Genomic DNA, 19545 nt, shown 5'->3' on the forward strand with positions numbered 1-19545 from the left:
TAGATCCTAGATGGGATATTTACAAGTAGAGAAGAACTAGGAGGTATTGGGGAATCATGAAAACAGCAGTTTTTGGTATGAAGATAGAATTTATAAACTTATTGAACCAATGGGCAGATTCCAAAATGAAAGATACTCTCTCCCCCCACTTTTAGGTGCTGCAGACATGTTGTACTGCCTAGGAGAGGAGGTTCAGGCTTCAATCCCACTCGTGCATGTGGTATTTAGAGCTACACACACAATGCGCATACTCACTTCTTCTGAACTTGGCTGTATCGTAAACAAATAATTTTCACCATCACTGTGACTTGATTCACTTCTCTAAAATGTCTTTGGTAGAAAGCATCCAGATCCCATTTAGGTAGATGAAACCAACTCTTTCAAGAGTTTACTTTTCCTGTTTTGTCCCAAACCAGAAGTACTTCCCTTTGCTTTAGTTAGCACCTCAAAGTTTACTCGATGGTCTGTGTGCGTGCGTGCGTGCGTGCGTGTGTGTGTGTGTGTGTGTTATTACACCAAAAGGGTTCACGGCACTGGGGATTATTATAGCAAATAGTTTCCTCAATGTTTAAGCAACAATCAAACCAGTTGCTGTTTTTTTAACCCCTTAAATATTAAGTAGGTTAGTTTTGCTTGCTTTTATTGAGCCAAGTTTACTCTCCTGTTCAATTACAAATTTATTTTACAGATTTTTAAAGATTATATAACTGAGCATTTTTGATTTTTTTGAGGGTTTGAGTTGTCAAGATAAAATGTTCATGGATTTAAAAGGGAATAGCTTAAAATGGTGAAATATTCTGTTCTATTTGCATATATATCTCTTTCAGTCAGTTCTCAACTTTGCAAGAGGTTGCATATTTTTGTAGGATTAGTTATACCATGTTTTATACAAATGATGTAAAGTTGAATAAGGAAAAAAAACCCCTCAAAATGCCAAAAGGTATTTAATTCACTATCTAAAGTTGGTTTTTGTTTTGTAAAGAAAGTCATACTTTGTCAAATATATAGACCTAAATTATTAGGCCTAACCTATTGAAAACACATCATTATACCTACACACAAGGGATTGAATTTGGTCTGTGTAAAAATCTATGTGATTAGAGCACTTCTGTCAGTTCAGAAGTTACAGGGAAAATGTTTGGTAATGAATAAAGAAGGGACGGGTTTTACTGGAAAGGTATGTTGCATGTGTAACATAAAATTGGTTGTAGCTGGGGAAGAAAGGTCACAAAGGCTTCTGCTAGAAGTGGGATGAAATCAATCCACACCATCACCTGAAACTTGCTGCAGAGTAAATGATCATTTTACATCCTTGACACAAGATTAGCAGTTTATGGCAGGTTACGGCAGCATCTGAAACTCACACTGGATCTCCAGTTCCTACAGTTAACTTTGATCTTAGGAATAGCACTCTACTGGAAGACCTCTCAATTTTAACTTGCCTGACTAACTCAGCATTATTTACAGCAACAAGGTAAACAGAGAGGGGACCCCACACAGCATCAAGACTCAGCGTCAGTGGGCAGGTGCACCTTGATGCTCCAGAACCATAAGAACACGATTGCATTGCTTTGAAAAATTTTGAAATGTTACAAAAATTCATTTTCATAAGATCCTATTGTTCTCGTTTTTAAAAGTTCCAGAATTTGTTTTAAAGCCCACTTACAGTTAAATGGATATCTGTAAAAAAAAAAAAATTGGTTTTTCTTCCCAAGTAAGAGTTATATATCATATAAGAAAAACAGGTATTTTAAAATATTTTGAGTACTAAAAGCCAAGCTGGTAAAATTCAATACAGAATAGTTGGATGCTTAAGTTAACTCTTGCAAACCTTACTATGCAATGACAGATCTGTCCTTCCAATTTTGAAGTTATCTATAATGAAAGTTAGTGTCACTGATGACGCAAATCAACATCTCTCTCTCCTAGGCACCTATTTACACTGTCAATAGCAGGATGGGCTAACCCAGTAAAACCAAGTGAACTCTCCAGATGTTCTCTGCTGCCTGAAGAAGCTACATGGGCTGGAACTACTGAGCAGAAGGCAGTGAAAGAAGGCACAGTAACCAGTGTTGTCTGGCAGGAGTGACATTAACACACCAGAGAACGCGGGAAGTATGAAACTACCACGTAATACCAGGGAAAGCAATGTTACATTCAACAAAACCCCAAACTAATACAGGGTCACTTTGGGCTCTTCTGTAAAGGAACAGTTTCCATCACTGGAGAACTCTGGAAGCAGCCCGTTGTTCAGGACCACTGGGCTGGGGGCAGAAAGGACCTGGTCCCGGGCTGGCCATGCTCTTTCAGCATCACTACACTAGTGTGCAAGAAAATACACTAGCAGCAGTGGTTCAGGATGAATTCAAGGAAGATCAAGAAAGCCACATGGCTATCAGTGTGGAGGTCTAACGTAAGTGAAGGAAAATAACTACTTTCCCTCATTAAAAGGTAATTAAGAAAAACAACCTCAGAACTCCTAGAGATGAACAGTTAGAAAAGCAGATACATATTCTAAGTCTACCTTACAAGTATGGTGGCTCGAAATACAAAGCAGGGTAGAAGGCTGGGAAATTAATTCATTTGAGTCCCAGTGGAGTCTGGCAGCTTGTACCAAGGTTACTCAATTTACCGTGCATGTTTAGATGCCCAATGCAGATGTGTTAATGGTCACTTCCCAAGTCTATGAAGCCTAACAAAACTGAACAACGGACCCCCAAAATAACCTTGAAAAATCAAGGAATAAAAAAAAGGTTCACAATGCCGTGTATTTTCTTATTATCCATAACCACAGGACTGGTGCGTTGGTCTCTGAGTTGCGGAGAGGGAGGTGCCCCTCAGCTCTTGGGAGTAGCTGCACTCACATCACCGTGCATACACAGCACAACTTATGTGCCCCATTTCTTCAGCACCACTCCTGGCTTCCCCAGAAGTGTATTATCATTGCCAGGACAGTCAGCTTTACAAGACAGCATTTTGTTCCTAACAATTCACTATCAGAGATGGACAAGGAAAGTCACAGAAAAGAAAAGCACATAAAAGCGTAAAGTATATAGAAGTACAGTGTGTCATCAGAGCAGATTCCACACGCATAATATGCAATGTCACTTATTGCACTCTGCTGCCATACTATGCTGTCTAGTAACCTGAACACCTGTCTACAACCAGCAAAGTCTTAGCACTTCTAGTGGCCTTGGATAAAGCCTTCTTTTAAATTTTCTTTCTTTTCATGGTCTTACATATTACACAAAACCCATAAACAACCCGATTCAGTGACACCAGGCCCAGGATTTTTGTCTTCGTACTCCCCTCCTAGACAGGAATGCACAAAAAAGACAGGGACTGGAGAAGCCGACTTTGTTTCCTAATGACCACAATGGGTACCACACACGTACGTTTCATACAGCGATTGTCCACAGGTATCAACATCTACCTACACACACACACTATAAGAACTGCGAGCTAAAGACATACAAGACCAGCGTGTGACAGTCATACTGTTGTGCATCTTCGTAGGTCAGGAAGCCAAGGTGATGAAGCTTCGTAAAACAGTTCTCAAACTACTCAGTACGAACTGTAGGCAGAGCGCTTACCTGTTCAGAGAACTCGTCCTACATCTGAGTGGCAGCACTGCAGCTGGAGCAGGTGATTACGCCGGGGGTTTATTTTCTATGGACAGCCACGTACAATATCTGAATATTTTCCCCTTCTGTACTAGTTACCCGTTCTGTGAAGCTGAGAGATTTTCCTGATTTAAAGTGCCCCTTAATGTATAGAATAGCATCGAAATCTCAGTCAAGTTCTAACTCCAATCAACTGGGGGAAAAGAAAAACAAACACAAAAGCCCTATACAGACACACCAAACATTCTGGTGGCTTTCTCCAACAGAGGAGAAGCACTTTATGCATCTATTTCTTAATTATACAACATGCACAAATAAGCTGCACATGGACAGACACTTAGAAAAATGCCTTCTAAGAGCAATCAGAATTTTCTTTTTTTGGTCCAATCCACGTGAGAGACAACAGAAACCACGAGACTGAACACATAGCCCCTTCTACGTCTCTTCCACCGCAAACGCACGGAAGCGCACGTTCCGATCAGAAGAAGGGAATAAATAGAAGCACTCTCCGTTCTGTCCCTATATACACACACACAGACGTACACACATATATACACACACATCTGTCTAGCTCTGCGTACACGCTCGCGTACACACACGGAGGCGGACACTACCTGAATTAACATCACCTAGCAGGAGGCTCGGAGCACCTGCCGAGCAGGGGCTGGGGAGCTGATTGTAGAACTGATGAGGGACGGCCAGGAACAGTTTGGGGGCCGCTACCAGTCTCGGGAGAGCTTGGTGTTCTGGTCTCTCTTGGGGGGCGCGGGAGGGGGCCCCCTCCGCAACGTTGCATAGCCTGAAATGTGAGTGCCCCCGAGCCCGGCCTTGTGTGGGTCGGAGAGCAGCTCGGGGGGCGGGGGGGGCAGGGCCATGTCGTCCATGGTGGCTGTGGGCTCGGCTCTGGACAGGCGGGAGGAGGAGAGCGAGCCGTGCCGGGTGATGGACTTGCGCTGCAGGGTCCGGTTGAGGTCGGCCAGGAACCCGGGCTGCACGCTCAGGCTGGGCTTGGGGGAGGTGGGCACTTGGGGCACGACGACGACGGCGGCGGGGGCCGCCGGCGGCTCGGGGGCCTCGGCCAGCGTGAGGCGCGTGCTGTCGTGGCGCTTGGGCCGCGTGGGCGGGGGCGCCCTCTTGGCCGACGGAGCCCGGGCCCAGGTCTGCGGCTGGGGGGTGACCACGGCCACCTTCGGGGTCGAGCTTCCCGAGGAGGAGGAGGAGGAGAAGGCGGCGGCGGCGGGGATCTCGATGGGGGGCAGGGGCAGCTCCACCTCGGGCGGCGGGGGCGGGAAGTCCGAGTCGGAGGGGGGCGAGGGGAACTCGTCCGTCCCCCGGCCCTGCTGGGCCAGCCCGGGGAGGTGGACGCCGGACAGGTGCAGCTTTCCGGGCTTCGGGGGCGTGGCGGGCGGCGCGGCCTCCCTGCCGGGGGAGCCCGAGGCGGGCGCGGCGGGCGGCGCGAACCTGCTGACCAGGCTGTCCACCGACGGCCTCTTGGGCTCGGGCGGCTCTGCGGACTTCATGCTGGAGTTGCGCTGCGGGGTCGGGGGCGGCTTCTTCCCGCCGGGGCTGGACGTCTTGCCGGGGGGCTTCTTGCCGGGGGAGCCGCCCTTGTCCTGGGCGGGCGCGGGCGGCGGCGGCGGCGGCGGCGGCGGCGGCGGGGGGAAGGCCAGGCTGCTCTCGGGGGGCGGGGGCGGGAAGTCGGCCGCGGGGCCCGGCTGCCACTTGGGCTTGGCTTTCACGGCCGGGGGGGACTGCGGGGCGGCGGGCGGCCGGGCCTCGGCGGGGGGCGTGGGGGGCGGCGGGAACTGGCTGGCCATCTGCCTCACCACCGAGGGCGCGGGCGCCAGCGGCGAGGGCGGCGGCTTCCCGCCGAAGCTCTGCTGCTTGGGGAGGGTGGGCGGGGGCGCGGGGGTCGTGGGGGTCGCGCAGGAGCCCGGGAAGGAGGGCTGCCTTTTCACCGGGGGCGCGGGGGCAGGCGCTGCCGCCGCCGCCTGGGTGGCCGCGGGCGGCCCGGTCTTGGCACTGACTGGCGGGGGGAGAGGCTTGGGGGGGGCCTGCGGGGGGAGGGCTGCGGGGGCGGGAGGCGCCGGGGGAGGGGTGGGGGGCGCCGCCGGGGAGCCCAGCTGAACTTGATGGATCTTCAGCGGAGGGGGCGCGGGGCTGAACTGCGGCAGGGACGGGGCACAGGGTGCGGGCTTCAGCTGGGCCATGGCCGAGCCGGGGGTGGGGGGCGGCGGGGGAGGGGGCGGCGGGGGCACCACTCCGTTGGGGGGCACCGGGATCTGAGGCTTGACGGCCGCTGGCTGCGCCCCCACGGGCGGCGGAGCCTTGAAGAGCGCCCCTGAGCTCTGCGCGGCCTGGCTCTGCAGCCGGGCGATGGTGCTGTACTTGACAAACATCGTGGCCGTCGAGCCGGCCGAAGGTGCGGACTGGCTGGGGAGGGGCGGGGGCGGAGGGGGCGGGGGCGGAGGGGGCGGAGGGGGGGGCAGAGGAGGGGAAGGCTGTGAAGCAGTGTAAGGGGTGACGGTCTTAGTTTGCGGGGACAGAGGAGGCATAAGTGACGTGTAGGGTCGGTTCATGGATTCCATTCTGGCCTAAAGGGAGGAGGGAGGGAAGAGAAAACAGCGCGGGTTAGAGGTGAGCTTGGTGTAAATGGAGAAGCAAGGGGTCCGGGGCATGCACGAAACAGACACAGTGGTTGTGGATGTCAGAAGGACAGAGGAGACTGCTCCACCCAGCACTGTTCTCCAGCGGCTCGCTCTGGAGCCCCTGACCAGCTCCCCGGCCAAAGCCTCTGCAGCTTCCTGGGTGGTGGCTTCCTTCCCGAGGCTAGGGCAGGATTTCATGGGAGCTTCTGGCTGGGATGGGATACTCAAAGCCTCCCGCGAGTGTGGGTGGGCGCTAGACGTGCACAGTCACACAGGAGTGAACGGGCTGCACCACACACACACACACACACACACACACACACACACACACACACACACTTGCATCTGCCATGTGGCGGCGGGGGGGGGGGGGGGGGGGGAGACATTCTTTACATTTGCTTTACTGGAAAACTACATAAAGAAATACTTTATCAACACTGCAGCAAAAGATCAACTATCACAGGGAAAAAAGTCAGATAAAATGAAGAGGAAACTGGAAGGCTAAAAGAAATGCACCAAACTATGGGAGCTCCAGTTTGCCAGCCGCCTGTCAATCACTCCATCTGGGCCCCGTACTTATTAGTTCATGGAGTCTGCAGCTCCATGACTGTGGCTCAGATATTCCCAGCATGAGGGAAGGAAGGGCCCTTGGTGTACTACAGAGCTTTTCAGTTCTGTGAACAAGCTGAGGAAATGAGGCAGACCATCGTTTTCAGTTATGATGGCATCTGATACAGAGAATGCTTAGGTTAGTCAACTCAGGCTCAATGACAGGGCGGAATTCTAATGCTTATTAGGACATTCACACATTACTTCAAAAATGACACATCAACGTAAGAGCATTAGTTTGTAAGATTGGTTATAGAAGTCACTGGAGTTAATGTGTTCCCAGAGAGTAGCCCCTGACCTTAACTTGACCCTGTCTTGGCTGCTTCAGGGGTGCAGACCTTAGCTGTGCTGGCCTTCCATTGTGGCACCTGAGACTGAGGTAACAGAAGAAACAGAGGGGTCAGGACTGGAACAAACGGACACTGCGCAACACGGGTTCACTCTTGCTGAAACTGCAATTGTGGGACTTGATGTCTTTTTTTTTCTTTTGACCAAGCATCTCAGTATGCAGCTGGTGGCCTGGAGCTCTACGTAGCCTGACGGCCAGCCTCACTTTCCCAGCGCTGGAGCTTCAGGTGCACTCCTAGACCTGTCTCAGTTTTTGCTTAATCGCAGAATACTGGAAAGCCTTGGCTTTCCGGTCATAAGCACGTGGTTCTAAAACCAAAAATGTATATGGATCTTGCCATCAGTAATTTGGTAAAGGATTTTTGTTCAGACACCTTAATATGTAGACCAGCTTTTCAAGAATAATTTGACGATACTAGTGCCATTCAAACTGATAAAAGGAGGAATAAGAATTATTTCTTTAAAGAGTGTTCTTAAGAGTAAAGAGTGTTCTGGAAATTTACATCATTAGAATCAATTCTCAAACACTTATTTCTGAAGGAAGCTCTACCTCTCAACACTAGGAAACTAATGCCTCCTCCTTTCCTTCTCTCCATACATACTTGGCAACTACCGGTGCAAATTAAGGAATACATTTAATAAAAGGATTATGTTTAAATCTCACTTGTGTAAGTGACTCCCAAAAAAAAAAAGAACAAAAAAAATGGAAATGGTTATTGGGTAAGAACCACAGTGCAGGCAGGGGTATTACTCCTCCTGAGAGGCAGGCTCAAGTGGTGTGCGCTGTAGAACACCGCCAAGACAAGCCCTGTTCTATACAGCGAAAGCTATTTAAGGGAGGACTCTTGTGTCTTTCAAATGATTCACAGAACTTCCTGTTCTAGTGCAGTATATACATTTTATTTATTTATTTACTGGTCAACTGTGAGGCTAGAACAAAAGCCAAAAAAGCACAAGGCTAGTATTCTACCACTTCAAGCCACAGGGCCATTTTCAGTTTCGATTCTCATGTATTTTCTGGCCTGGACTGGCTTTGAATCCTCAGATCTCAGCCTCTTGTGTAGTTAGGATTACAGGAATGTACCACCAGTGCTGAGCTACATTCATTCTGTTTTGTTTTTTTTTTTTTGCCAGTCCCAGGGCTTGAACTCCTCTACCACTAGGCCAGACTCCCAGCACTACATTCATTTTTTAGTATCCCTGAATAATCGATCACACAAAGCTCAAGAATCCAAACTTTTAAATAGATAAATTTGAATTTAGACTGTCACATATTTGGGGAAAAAAACCCACCTCACATAATGCCCTTTTTCAAAAAAGAAATGATTCTTGCCAGGCATGGTGGCTTGTAACCCAAGCTACTCAGGAGGCTGAGATCTGAGGATCACAGTTCAAAGACAGCCCAGGCACTAAAGTCTATGAGACTCTTATCTCCAATTAACCACTAGGGAAAAAAAAGAGAAAGAACCGCAAGCAGCTTCTCTGAAATGTGTTTCAGGAGGCTCAATGGCACTACATGGTGTTGGCCCAGCCAATGAAAAGAACAGGAAGATAAATTTTTAACATTTTAATTTTTTTATGTTTAAAAATTTCAGGACACTTATAAGTGCACATATGTATGTGTATATATATGCACTTTTGGGGGGGTCATTCCCAGATCTTGAACTCAAAGTCTGGGCACTGTTCCCAACCTAATTGTGTTCAAGGCTAGTGCTGTACCAACTTTGGGCCACAGTACCATTTCCAGCTTTTTGGTAGTTAATTTTAGGTAAGAGTCTTATGGACTTTCCCTGTCCAGGATGGCTGAGATTGTCAGATTTCAGTCTCTCTAGTAGTTAGGGTTACATGCATGCACCAGTGCCTGACAGTGACCTTTTTCTGGGAAAGGAGTGTAGGTAATTAGAGTCCATTTATAAACATTCATTTCTGAAGGGAAGTCAAATTATCTCTCTCTGAAATAATTTTCTATATTTCAACTATCTAAAAAGATACAAATTAAACTCCGTAATACTATGGATTTCCCTAAGTAAATTAAATTAGTACTTACCTTGCTGGACTCTTCCAACTGAGTGCCTCGTTTCCAGGCTTCAGAGAAGATGGAGCTCACGATGCTCTGGGACCGGGCGTGGCCTGCTGGCTGCGTATCACAAACTCCACTGTCAGACTGACTGGAGTGATTTGACTGAGACTCTGAAACAGTTGTTTTTAAAGATTATTAACAGTATTTTCTGACAATATGACTATGCAACTGTAATTTTTTTACTCAATTCATGTCATTATAAACACAGCCAGTACTTTCTACTTACTACAGGAAATCTTTACTCTTTGAATAATTCCCATGAGAGTGATAATTACAATAAAGGTCTTCTATTATTGGCATTGACATTTTATTAAAGGAATACACTAATAACACTAAAGAAAAATACTGATAAAATGTACTACACTATACACATCACTTTTGTATTATTCTTATCAATAGTATTTACTCTGAATCTAGGAAACAATCAGATAAATCTGGGTAAAACAACATTCAGCAAGGCAATTGTTTTGGACTATCTTATATAAAATAAAAATGAACTATAATGAACAAGTAAGTAATTTCTAATCCAGACTTCACTATCAGCTCTTATGAGGCCATATCAGAGTTACAACTTATTGATTCAGACCTAAGAATGATGATCACTTCTATTTTCCAAAAAATTAATATGTTCTGTTGTCCAAGTAAGAAGATAAAATGTGCTCCCTAAAAGTTTAAGTACTGGCTCCACAGGGTAAGAGTCATCTGCAGGCTGGACTCCATGGCAAAGGGTGGAAAATAAAGGGAAGAAGGAGTGATGTTGAACACACAGTGTACCTGTCTCCTATCTGGGCTGAGGGAAAAAAAAGTATTTCTTTGGACTGTAGGTTAGGTAAGATAACTATGTTCCCTGAATAATGGCCGTATCATCTACAAGCAGATTTTTTTCATTGTCTGTTGATTTAAAAGCTATATGACTTGATTTTATCTCTTACATACTCAAAAATAACATGATGAGGAGTATGCCAGAGCAATGCAGGAGGCCAGGTGAAAGACTACTGGTCAAGTATTTTGCAGAGTGTCCCTGGAGTATTGGTCTGTCAGACAATGGGAGATGGGGAGGAAAAGCCCACAGGGAAGAATTCACTCTCATCACCTTACATCAAGGGTAGTGATTTTACATCATGGTAGTGATTTTGGTTACTTGGCTGAAGCGTAGCTCCTCAGGTCTCTGCACTGTGAAGTAAGCTGCTCTCGGGAAGTAAGTCACTGTGCACCCACACTTGAGGAAGAGAGAGTCAGGTCTACCTCCTTGAGGGAAGTATCTACATCAATCATTTGGACAACTTTTGTTTGGGATATGTGATTTATTTAATAATTTATAGCAGAATGGACTCATGGTACTTATTTCTAACATGGGTCACAATCTTATACTACATTATATATTTTATTGCTCAGATAGTTCCAGCTTTGGTCACATACAAAGAAAAAAGCCTGAAGTGGTAGTGTGGCCCACATGGTAGAGTTGTAGCCTTGAGAAAGCCCAAGGAGTGCACAGGACATGCCAAAGAAAAAGGTGGAAGTCAAGTCATATAGTTTAAAAATCAATAAAACATTGTGCTTTTAAATGATATGGATATCATTCAGAGAATATTCTGAAAGAGAAGAAGCATTAAGTTTAAATGGCATACTTTTTAGAGCATGTGGGAATCTGAAAGCCCCTTCTGAAGGTCACTTTAGAAATCTGGATGACCTAAATAGCTTCCTTGACTGTGGTTCTGAAGTTCTGGTATTCCCATTTCACTCAGTTGTCCAGAAGCCTATGTGAAAGCAAGAAGCTCTGCATGGATTTTTGAGTTCAGACATCTCCCTAAACCACTTTTTTTTTTTTTTGCTAGTCCTGGGCTTTAGCTCAGGGCTTGACCACTGCCCTTGGACTTTCTAGGTTAGAGCTCTACCACTTGAGCCTCTGCACCACTTCCAGCTTTTTTCTATTCATGTGGTACTAAGGAATCGAACCTGGGTCTTCGTGCATGCTAGGCAAGCACTCTACCACTAGGCCAAACTCCAGGGCCCTAAACCACTTTTTAATCCCATATTATTTTAGTAATATATGTGAGTTTTGAAGAAACTTAGTAAATATAAACAACTAAATGCCTAGCTTTCTTTATGTCTACAGAAATGATTTCCTGTTTCAATGATATTACCTTTTCACAATTTTGGTAAAAACCAAAACTTAGAAATTAGGTATGGCTCTGGTTTTTAAGAGACAAGTTAAAATGAATAGGTCTAATAGTTGACAGCAAAATAGTGTTTTGAGGCATTTTTAAGTACCTGGGATGCTGGAAGAACTAGATCCTGATTTAATGCTGGAGCTGGATAAAGAAGTCCAATCATAGGCTGACTCTGTCCTCTTCCAGGCTTCTTGATAGTTCAGGTAGAGTTGCTTCCCATACTGAATAGAGGTGTAAATGATCACATTTGAAGGGTGAGATGGGAAAGGACCATAGTTCTATGTAATAACTCAGTTTGAACTAATACCTATAATACTCCAAAAAGTGTTTAATAAATCTGCTCTTATTTAGTTGTAGAAGAGCAGCAGGAAGCTAACAGTTATATAAAGAAATGTCTTTCCAGTTGGGCACAATGGCTCACACCTGTAATCCTAGCTACTCAGGAGGCTGAGATTTGAGGATCAAGGCTCAAAGTCAGCCAAGGCATTAAAGAACATGAGACTCTTATTTCCAATTAATCACTAGTGCTAAGGCTCAAGGGGTAGGGCAGTAGCATTCAGCTGAAAGAGCTCAGGGACAGTGCCCAGGCCCAGAGTTCAAGCCCCATGACCCATTTAAAAAAAAAAAAAAAAGAAAGAAATGTATTTCCTCCAAAATTCCTCATTAGGCCAGAATCTCAGCACTATTTAGAATATTACTCTGAATCTGGTTAATCATGAATTCAGTAATTCATTTAATTATAATTTTATTTATTTATTTTGTAGGATGGAGGTGTAACTCTGGGGTAGATCACTTAACTATCATGTTTCTGCTGATGCTCTGAGTTTAAATATAGCATTGAAAAAAAATTCTTTTTTTTTCTTGCATTCTCCTCTGCTAAATATTTATATAGATGTAATATATTCTCCCAAGCCAAAATATTTTGAGCTGCAAAAGCTTTTAACAGCAGTATTTTTCCATAAATACCAATGGATTAAAAAGTATTTTCTCGGGCTGGGAGTTTGGCCTAGTGGTAGAGTGCTTGCCTAGCATGCACGAAGTCCTGGGTTCAATTCCTCAGTACCACATACATAGAAAAAAAAAAAAAAAGCCAGACGTGGTGCTGAGGCTCAAGTGGTAGAGCTCTAGCCTTGAGAAAGTCCAAGGACAGTGCTCAGGCCCTGAGCTCAAGCCCAGGACTGGCAAAAAAAAAAAAAAAAAAGAAAAAGTTTATTTTCTCTATCAAAAGGAAAAAAAACATTTAAGAAATAAAACTTATGGTCAGGAACCAGTAGCTCATGCCTGTAATCCTAGCTACTCAGAAGGCTGAGATCTGAGGATTGAAGATCAAAGCCAGTCCAGGCACTAAAGTCTTTGAGCCTCTTATCTCCAATTAACCACCAGAAAACTAGAAGTGGTGCTGTGACTCAAGTGGTAGAGTACTACCACTACCTTAGGCTGAAGAGCTCAAGGACTGCACTCAGGCCTAGAGGTCAAGCCCCACAACAGACAAATAAAACTTAGTAATATTAGTTACTTGGGAGGCACAGACTGGGACAGTTGTGGTTTGAGGCCAATGTGGGTTTGTCAAGACCCCTATCTCAAACTGGGCAGTATGTGCACTTGTCACCCCAGATGGTCCTGGCAAAAAAACGCACCAGCTCCTACTTGAACAACAACAGGGCTGGTGGTGTGGCTCATATGGTACAACAGTCTGCTTAGCAAGTACACAGCCCTCGATTGTTTTTTTTTTTTTAAACAAATGAACAAACATGAAAGCTAGGCTTAAGAAAACAGCGAAATTATGAACATGAAACAATTTGAATTGTGGAGACAATCAAACCTACACACTCAGATTCTCTTATCAAACCCAACAAAAAGCATACCTTTGCAATTCGGATTCCATTGACCCACTGATGCAGTGTCCTAACATCGTCACAACAAAGATATTTGATATACTGAGATTTCTTCTGAATCTGTGGGTGCTGCAAGATTAAAGGCAAAATTCAAGTGAATATCTTAAAGAACTGAAGAAATCCAAACTCTAGCAAAGCTTAAACACACCCCGGTAAGTTACAGCTCTTAAGGGCCAACTAATACCTACATCTTACATAGTCATAACTAAACAAAATAGAGTCTACATATAGTTTTGCAAATAAAACTTGTGTTACATGTTAGGGCAAGATGTCTAAGTTAAAGTAAATCTATGCATTGGGAAATTCTCAAATATCCAATTATAACGTTCATCAACAGTAAGCAGGCAGCCAGGTGCGGTGGCTCACACTTGTAATCCTAGCTACTCAGGAGGCTGAGATCTGAGGATCGAGGTTCAAAGCCAGCCCAGGCACAAAAGGACCTGAGACTCTTACCTCCAATTAACCTCTAGAAAATGGGAAGTGGGGCTTGGTTCAAGGGTAGGGCAATAGCCTTGAGCTGTAGAGCTCACGGATAGCAACCAGGCTGAGTTCAAGCTCCGCAACCCACCAAAAAAAAAAAAAAAAAAAAAAAAAAAGAGTAAGCAGGCAGAGTTCTCAATGTGTAAGTCTATGAAAAGGGAAAGGAATGTTTTTACTTTGAAGTGTCTGAAATAATGGCTTCAGGAAATGCCAAACAGGGCCATGAGAGAAGCTTCCAGTGTTTCTCAGGTAAGTGGCCCACAGCAAAGCACAGATTAGCACCAGAGACAGGAGTCCCTGGCTACACCAGACGCTGTGGTGGGGACTGAGAATCTCCTTCCCAGGATTCCCTCTGCCAAAGTACAAACAGCCTGCACCCTCCTATGGGCCAAGCAGCTTTCCAGCAGCAGCATCATTCACGTCAACAATCGAGTGTCCTTGTCAGCTAAGGGTTAGATGGGAATGAATGATGTAACTTTAAGCATAAATTGAGTGTTAAGAACAGATTTAGGCTATTGTAATTATACTGGGCCTAAAGAATAAACTCCTTAGGAAGAAAGGTCTAAATCATGCTGGGTTTCAGAGTAATGATTAATTATTATTACTCTTCTTCTCAGTCATTAAAAAAGACAATGAAAGCTGGGGGGCGGTGGCTCATGCCTGTAATCCTAGCTACTCACGAGGCTGAGATCTGAGGATCACAGTTCAAAGACAGCCCTAGCACTAAAGTCCAGGCACTAAAGTCCATGAGACTTTTATCTCCACTTAACCACTAGAAAACCAGAAGTGGTGCTGTGGCTTCAGGGGTAGGGTGGTAGCCCAGAGCACCCAGGCCCAGAGTTCACGCCCACGACCGACAAAAAAAGAAAAAAAAAAAGAAAAAAGAAAAAAAAAGACAACAAAGGCTCTATTTTACTTGATAAAGTGCTTAAATGTATGTACCATTATAAGAAAGTTTCCAATTACTTTGAAAGATTTTAGCTTTTCCAGAACTTCCTAACCCATTTATTGGTTGTGGAAACTAATGGGAACAATAAAATAAGCAATCTGAGTGAGTTCTCAGTGCATCAGAAACAGATGGCTACCTATATATATTATGTATATGCAATTACAGATTAGTCACTAGTTTGTAGTGATAGGAAACAATATAAACCATTTACTGTATTTTATTCAGTACTTTACAAAAGTCAGCTCCTTGGTTATAGCATAATTTTCACCAAGGTCAACTGACTTTTCTTCTTTCTCCCCTTTTCTTTGGCAGTACTTGGAACTGAACAGAGTGCCTTGTATTTAGGCAAGCATGCTACCATTTAGGTCAGACCTTTGAGTCCTCCCAGCCAACTTTCTTGTTGAAGCCTACAGTCAAAGTTTTAAATAATAACACTTTCAACAACAGACGGTTAGTAATGAAACGATACCAATAGTTTTCTTTCCTGGAAATGTGGGTCCCTTCTTGGAACATGTTCCTTGTCCATACTAAATCTCACTCTCATAAAAGGCCATAGCAATCTTGAAAGAGCAAAGGAGAATAGGTAAAGGAGTGTATATTTTTCTACAAACTGAAGAGGAATTTTACCTCATTTTTATTCATTCACCAAATATTTATCTACCAAGAAATACTTGCTACATGCTTCACCTCAGTTTTAGAATATAGTGAAGAGCAATCTAAAAAAACTCCTTGGCCTTAAAGAGGCCACCATCCATGTAGAAGTAAAACTAGTTGATTCAAATGGAGCTTTTTCCAGACAAGTAAGGCTGGAAAAGATTCTTCTCCTGCTTCTCAAAGGCACTGCCACATGATAACTCTCAGCAATTATCATGATACTCGCCCTCTATTGTTGACCTGTTTTGTTTTTGAGACAAGTTCTCACACAGAGTATAGGCTGAGCTTATACTGCCTCAGTTTCCAAGTATTTGGATTACAGATATGCATCATCATATGCCCAGATCTTCTGGGCACATTATAGGTATTCTCAACTGCACATGTTAAGTAGGCGTTTGTCCAATCTAGCAGCTGACCTCCTGAGTTTCCATGTGGCTTCTACATGTAAGATTTTCTACATGAAAAGATGGGTTTTATTTTTATTAACACATCAAGGATCTTTTACCCTCTCACATACCTCTCTACACTGGGATTCCAGATAATATCCTGGAATGTACTAAAAATATCTGAGTATCTATAAACTACACATCTGCTTGCTCATTTAAAAGTTCACTGTAGAGCTGGGCACTGGTGGCTCATACCTGTTCATTCCAGCTATTTAGGAGGTTGAGCCAGAGAATTCCAATTCAGAGCCAGATCAAATAGCTAAATCTGTGAGATAATTATCTCCATGTAACTATCCAAAAAGCCAGAGAAGGAACTATGACTCAAGTGATAAGGCACCAGCCTTGATGAAAAAAGCCAAGGGAGAGTAAAAGGCTCTGAGTTCAAGCCTAGTACCAGGACAAAAATAAGCAAAATTTCATTTTAAACCCCCATAAAAGGTTGAGAGACAATGCCCAGCCTCTGAGTTAAAGACTCAAAACCAACATAAAACAAGACAAAAACAACAACCAGAAAAAAATGTCTTCTCAAAAGTACAGATAGCTGGGCGAGGTGGCTTACGCCTATAATCCTAGCTACGCAGGAGGCAGAGATCTAAGCTGTGAGACTCTTATCTCCAATTAATCTCTAGAAAATGGGAAGTGGGGTTGTGGCTCAAGGCTACCGCCCTACCCTTGAGCTGAAGAGCTCAGGGACCCTGCCCAGGCCCAGAGTTTAATCCCCATGACCTCACCCCCTGAAAAAAAAAAAAAAAGTACAGATGTAATTAATAGAGGGTTAAAAACTGGATTAAAGGAGATGAAAATTTTCTGATAATTGCTTAGATACCAGGGACTATCATGACTATAGTTGGATGAAATAAGACAAAAATTATTTCTGGACTAGATGACAGTTGATTTTGAACTTGGTTGAGTATAGTGCCCTCTGATGGCTCTGATGAGTAAGAACAGAAAAATAACCCAAACAAAACATGTGTCCTACATACAGCTTTGTCTAAAATAAGCCTATTTTTTTTTTTAAACCAGTCCTGGGATTGGGCACTGTCCTTGAGCTTTCTCAAAGCTAGCTCTCTACCACTTGAGCCACAGCACCATTTCCAGCTTTTTCTGTGTATGTGGTACCAGGGAATTGAACCCAGGGATTTGTGCATGGTAGGCAAGTACTCTACCACTAGGCTATGCTCCCAGCCCAAATATGCCTACGGTTAAACCAGAGTTTCAAAGTTAAAATTAAATATATCTTATGGCTTTAGTTTATAATCAGCATACACTTCATTATTGCGTTAATTTAGTTAGGGCTAACTGGCTCACATTTAGCTGTGGAATAGCTTGCTATATCCTTCTACCACCTGCACCTCCGGGTGATGGGGAGCCAACCCCGGGATTTGCACATGCTAGCCACGTGTTATCTAAGCTGTACACCCAGTCACATCCTTTTCAATCTATAGGATTAAGGGAAAACAGTATACTTGATAGTAATTCAAACTATTCTTAAAAGGGCAATAAACAGCCGGTGGCTCACACCTGTGATCCTAGCTACTCAGGAGGATGAAACCTGAGGATCATGGTTCAAAGCCAGCCCAGGCACTAAAGAATGTAAGTCTCTTATCTCCAGATAAACCACTAGAAAACCAGAAGTGGCAATGTAGCTCCAGGAGTAGAGAGGTAGCCTTGATCTGAAGAGCTCAGGGACAGCACCCAGGCACAGAGTACAAGCCCCATAACAACAAAAAAAAAGCAATAACCTATATTTGACATCAATTAAAATTACCCAAGAGATGTATACATTTACCTTTAGCACCAGACAATAGTCTGTAGGTGCTTTGTATTTGTTCCGATAGTCCTGACCATAATAAACATTGACATGATCCAATTGGAGAAAGCACACCAGATCCCGAGACACCTGAGGCAAAAATATCCAAAAGACTGCATTAACAATAACACACAAACAAGCAAATATCATATCTGGCAGTAGTTTTTAGTTGAGAATAAAAATTTCACTAAGTAGAAATTACTTCTAATTAGAAAAAGACAATAAAATTCTGTATAAAGGTATCTTCTTTAGTCCTCAATGAAATAAAAATGCCAGTCAATTTTTCTTACTATTTTGCCATTCATAATGAATTCTGGCTTGTTCAGGACTGCTGACATTCTAAATCCCACTTTAAAGATATTATGGTATATTAAATACAACACATTGCTCTCTGGAAAGAACTGGAAAATGTCAAGTAGTTCAGCCTACAACACATATTTCAATTCTCAACTAAGAATTTTCTCATCACTTAAAAGGGGGAAATAATTTATGTCCATGAATGTTGTAAGAGTAGACTACACTCTGAAATTCATAACGTAGTCCTAACCTGAAATAAATACAAAAGTGATAACTAAGACATGTGATTCATATTATAGACAGGCTTATGCCTGTAATCCTGGCTGCTCATAAGGCTGAGATGCAGAGGATTTAAGATAGAAGCCAGACAAGAAGAAAAGCTGAAAACTGATGCACAATCAAGGTGACTACCAGTGCTTCAGGGCAAAGAGCTTGTGGACAAATCATACCTAGTAAGAACTAGCTTCTAGTCCTTCAAACTGAGGGATTGCTATTCAGTAGGTTTGAAAGAAATACATAGACTTAAGTAGAGAGGAGTTAATAGGAGAAAGAGGATGGAATGCAGAACTCAGAGGAGTTTGTGATAGGATACAACATTTGGTCAGTATTATACTATATCAGAGCCTACTACTAGTTGGACCTCTTATCTTCTAATTCAGAAAGAAATGGACCAGCACCCACTACTAAGCCATATGTTTGATGCCACAATTTCCCATGGGTTATGACTCTCTGGTTTTATTTCTGAGCCTTTAAATTGGAACAATGAGACAAAAAGTACATTTGGACATAAAAAATTATACAGGACTCTAGGCAGTCACTGAGTGAGACCAAAGGGGGATATTCTGAGGAGAGGATCACAACTGTGCAATAGCTATGTTCACATTATCATACAAAATGATGCTCATCCACATGAACTCCAAGAAATGGAAACAAGAGGGGTTTTTTGTTGTTATTTTGATTTTTCCCTTGTTGTTTTTGTTTTCCATATTGTTTCTGTAAGTTTTTCTATCTTGGGGAGGGTAAGGGGATCCCGAAATGATGGGACAAAGGGTAAACAAACGTAGCAGTAGTCTCACTAGACACTATGTAGAAAATGAACCATATAAGTTGGGGATGGGGTAGAGCCAGGAAGTGAAAAACTGAGAGAGAATGAGGGAAGAAGTGGCACTGTTCAAAAAGAAATGTACTCATTACCTAACTTACATAATTTTACATAACTAACGCCTCTGTACATCCCCTTAAAAAAATTCGACAGGTTTAGAGTGTAAAGAAAAAAAGATGGAAGCCAGAAAGGGCAAAAAAGACTGAGATTGTAGCTCCAAAGTAACCAGTGCCTGCCGATGCCTACAAGGCCTACAGCCAAATCAAACTAAACATACTATTTGAGGTTGATAGGGCTGTAATCCCAGGAAGTTATTCTCCACCAACAAAAAACAATAAAAACTGGTAAAAGCCCTAATAACAAAACCACAATTTAAGTTTTGGTAAGAAAACAGATAACTAGTTCAGTGATCAGAAGTGAAAAATTCAAGTTT

General features: G+C 43.7%; 1 protein-coding gene and 1 pseudogene across 1 annotated transcript in view; both read right to left on the minus strand.

Annotated features, from left to right (window-relative positions):
- Positions 1 to 4342: 4342 nt before the first annotated feature.
- On the minus strand, positions 4343 to 6022 carry LOC150048663 (ras-associated and pleckstrin homology domains-containing protein 1 pseudogene; annotated as a pseudogene).
- A 123-nt stretch (positions 6023 to 6145) lies between these two features.
- Positions 6146 to 19545, minus strand: part of Raph1 (Ras association (RalGDS/AF-6) and pleckstrin homology domains 1) — a 78750-nt gene continuing 65350 nt past the window's right edge. The window contains exons 12-17 of the mRNA XM_090354667.1: positions 17693 to 17803; positions 13345 to 13443; positions 11580 to 11700; positions 9276 to 9418; positions 7179 to 7254; positions 6146 to 6217 (exon numbers count right to left, since the gene is read on the minus strand). Coding sequence (XP_090210793.1) covers positions 7180 to 7254; positions 9276 to 9418; positions 11580 to 11700; positions 13345 to 13443; positions 17693 to 17803 — 549 coding nt within the window. The 3' untranslated portion in view covers positions 6146 to 6217; position 7179. The remainder of the gene's footprint in view (positions 6218 to 7178; positions 7255 to 9275; positions 9419 to 11579; positions 11701 to 13344; positions 13444 to 17692; positions 17804 to 19545) is intronic.

The sequence above is a fragment of the Megascapheus bottae genome, chromosome 21, assembly GCF_031878675.1.
Source record: "Megascapheus bottae isolate mThoBot1 chromosome 21, mThoBot2.hap1, whole genome shotgun sequence".
NCBI lineage: Eukaryota > Metazoa > Chordata > Mammalia > Rodentia > Geomyidae > Megascapheus > Megascapheus bottae.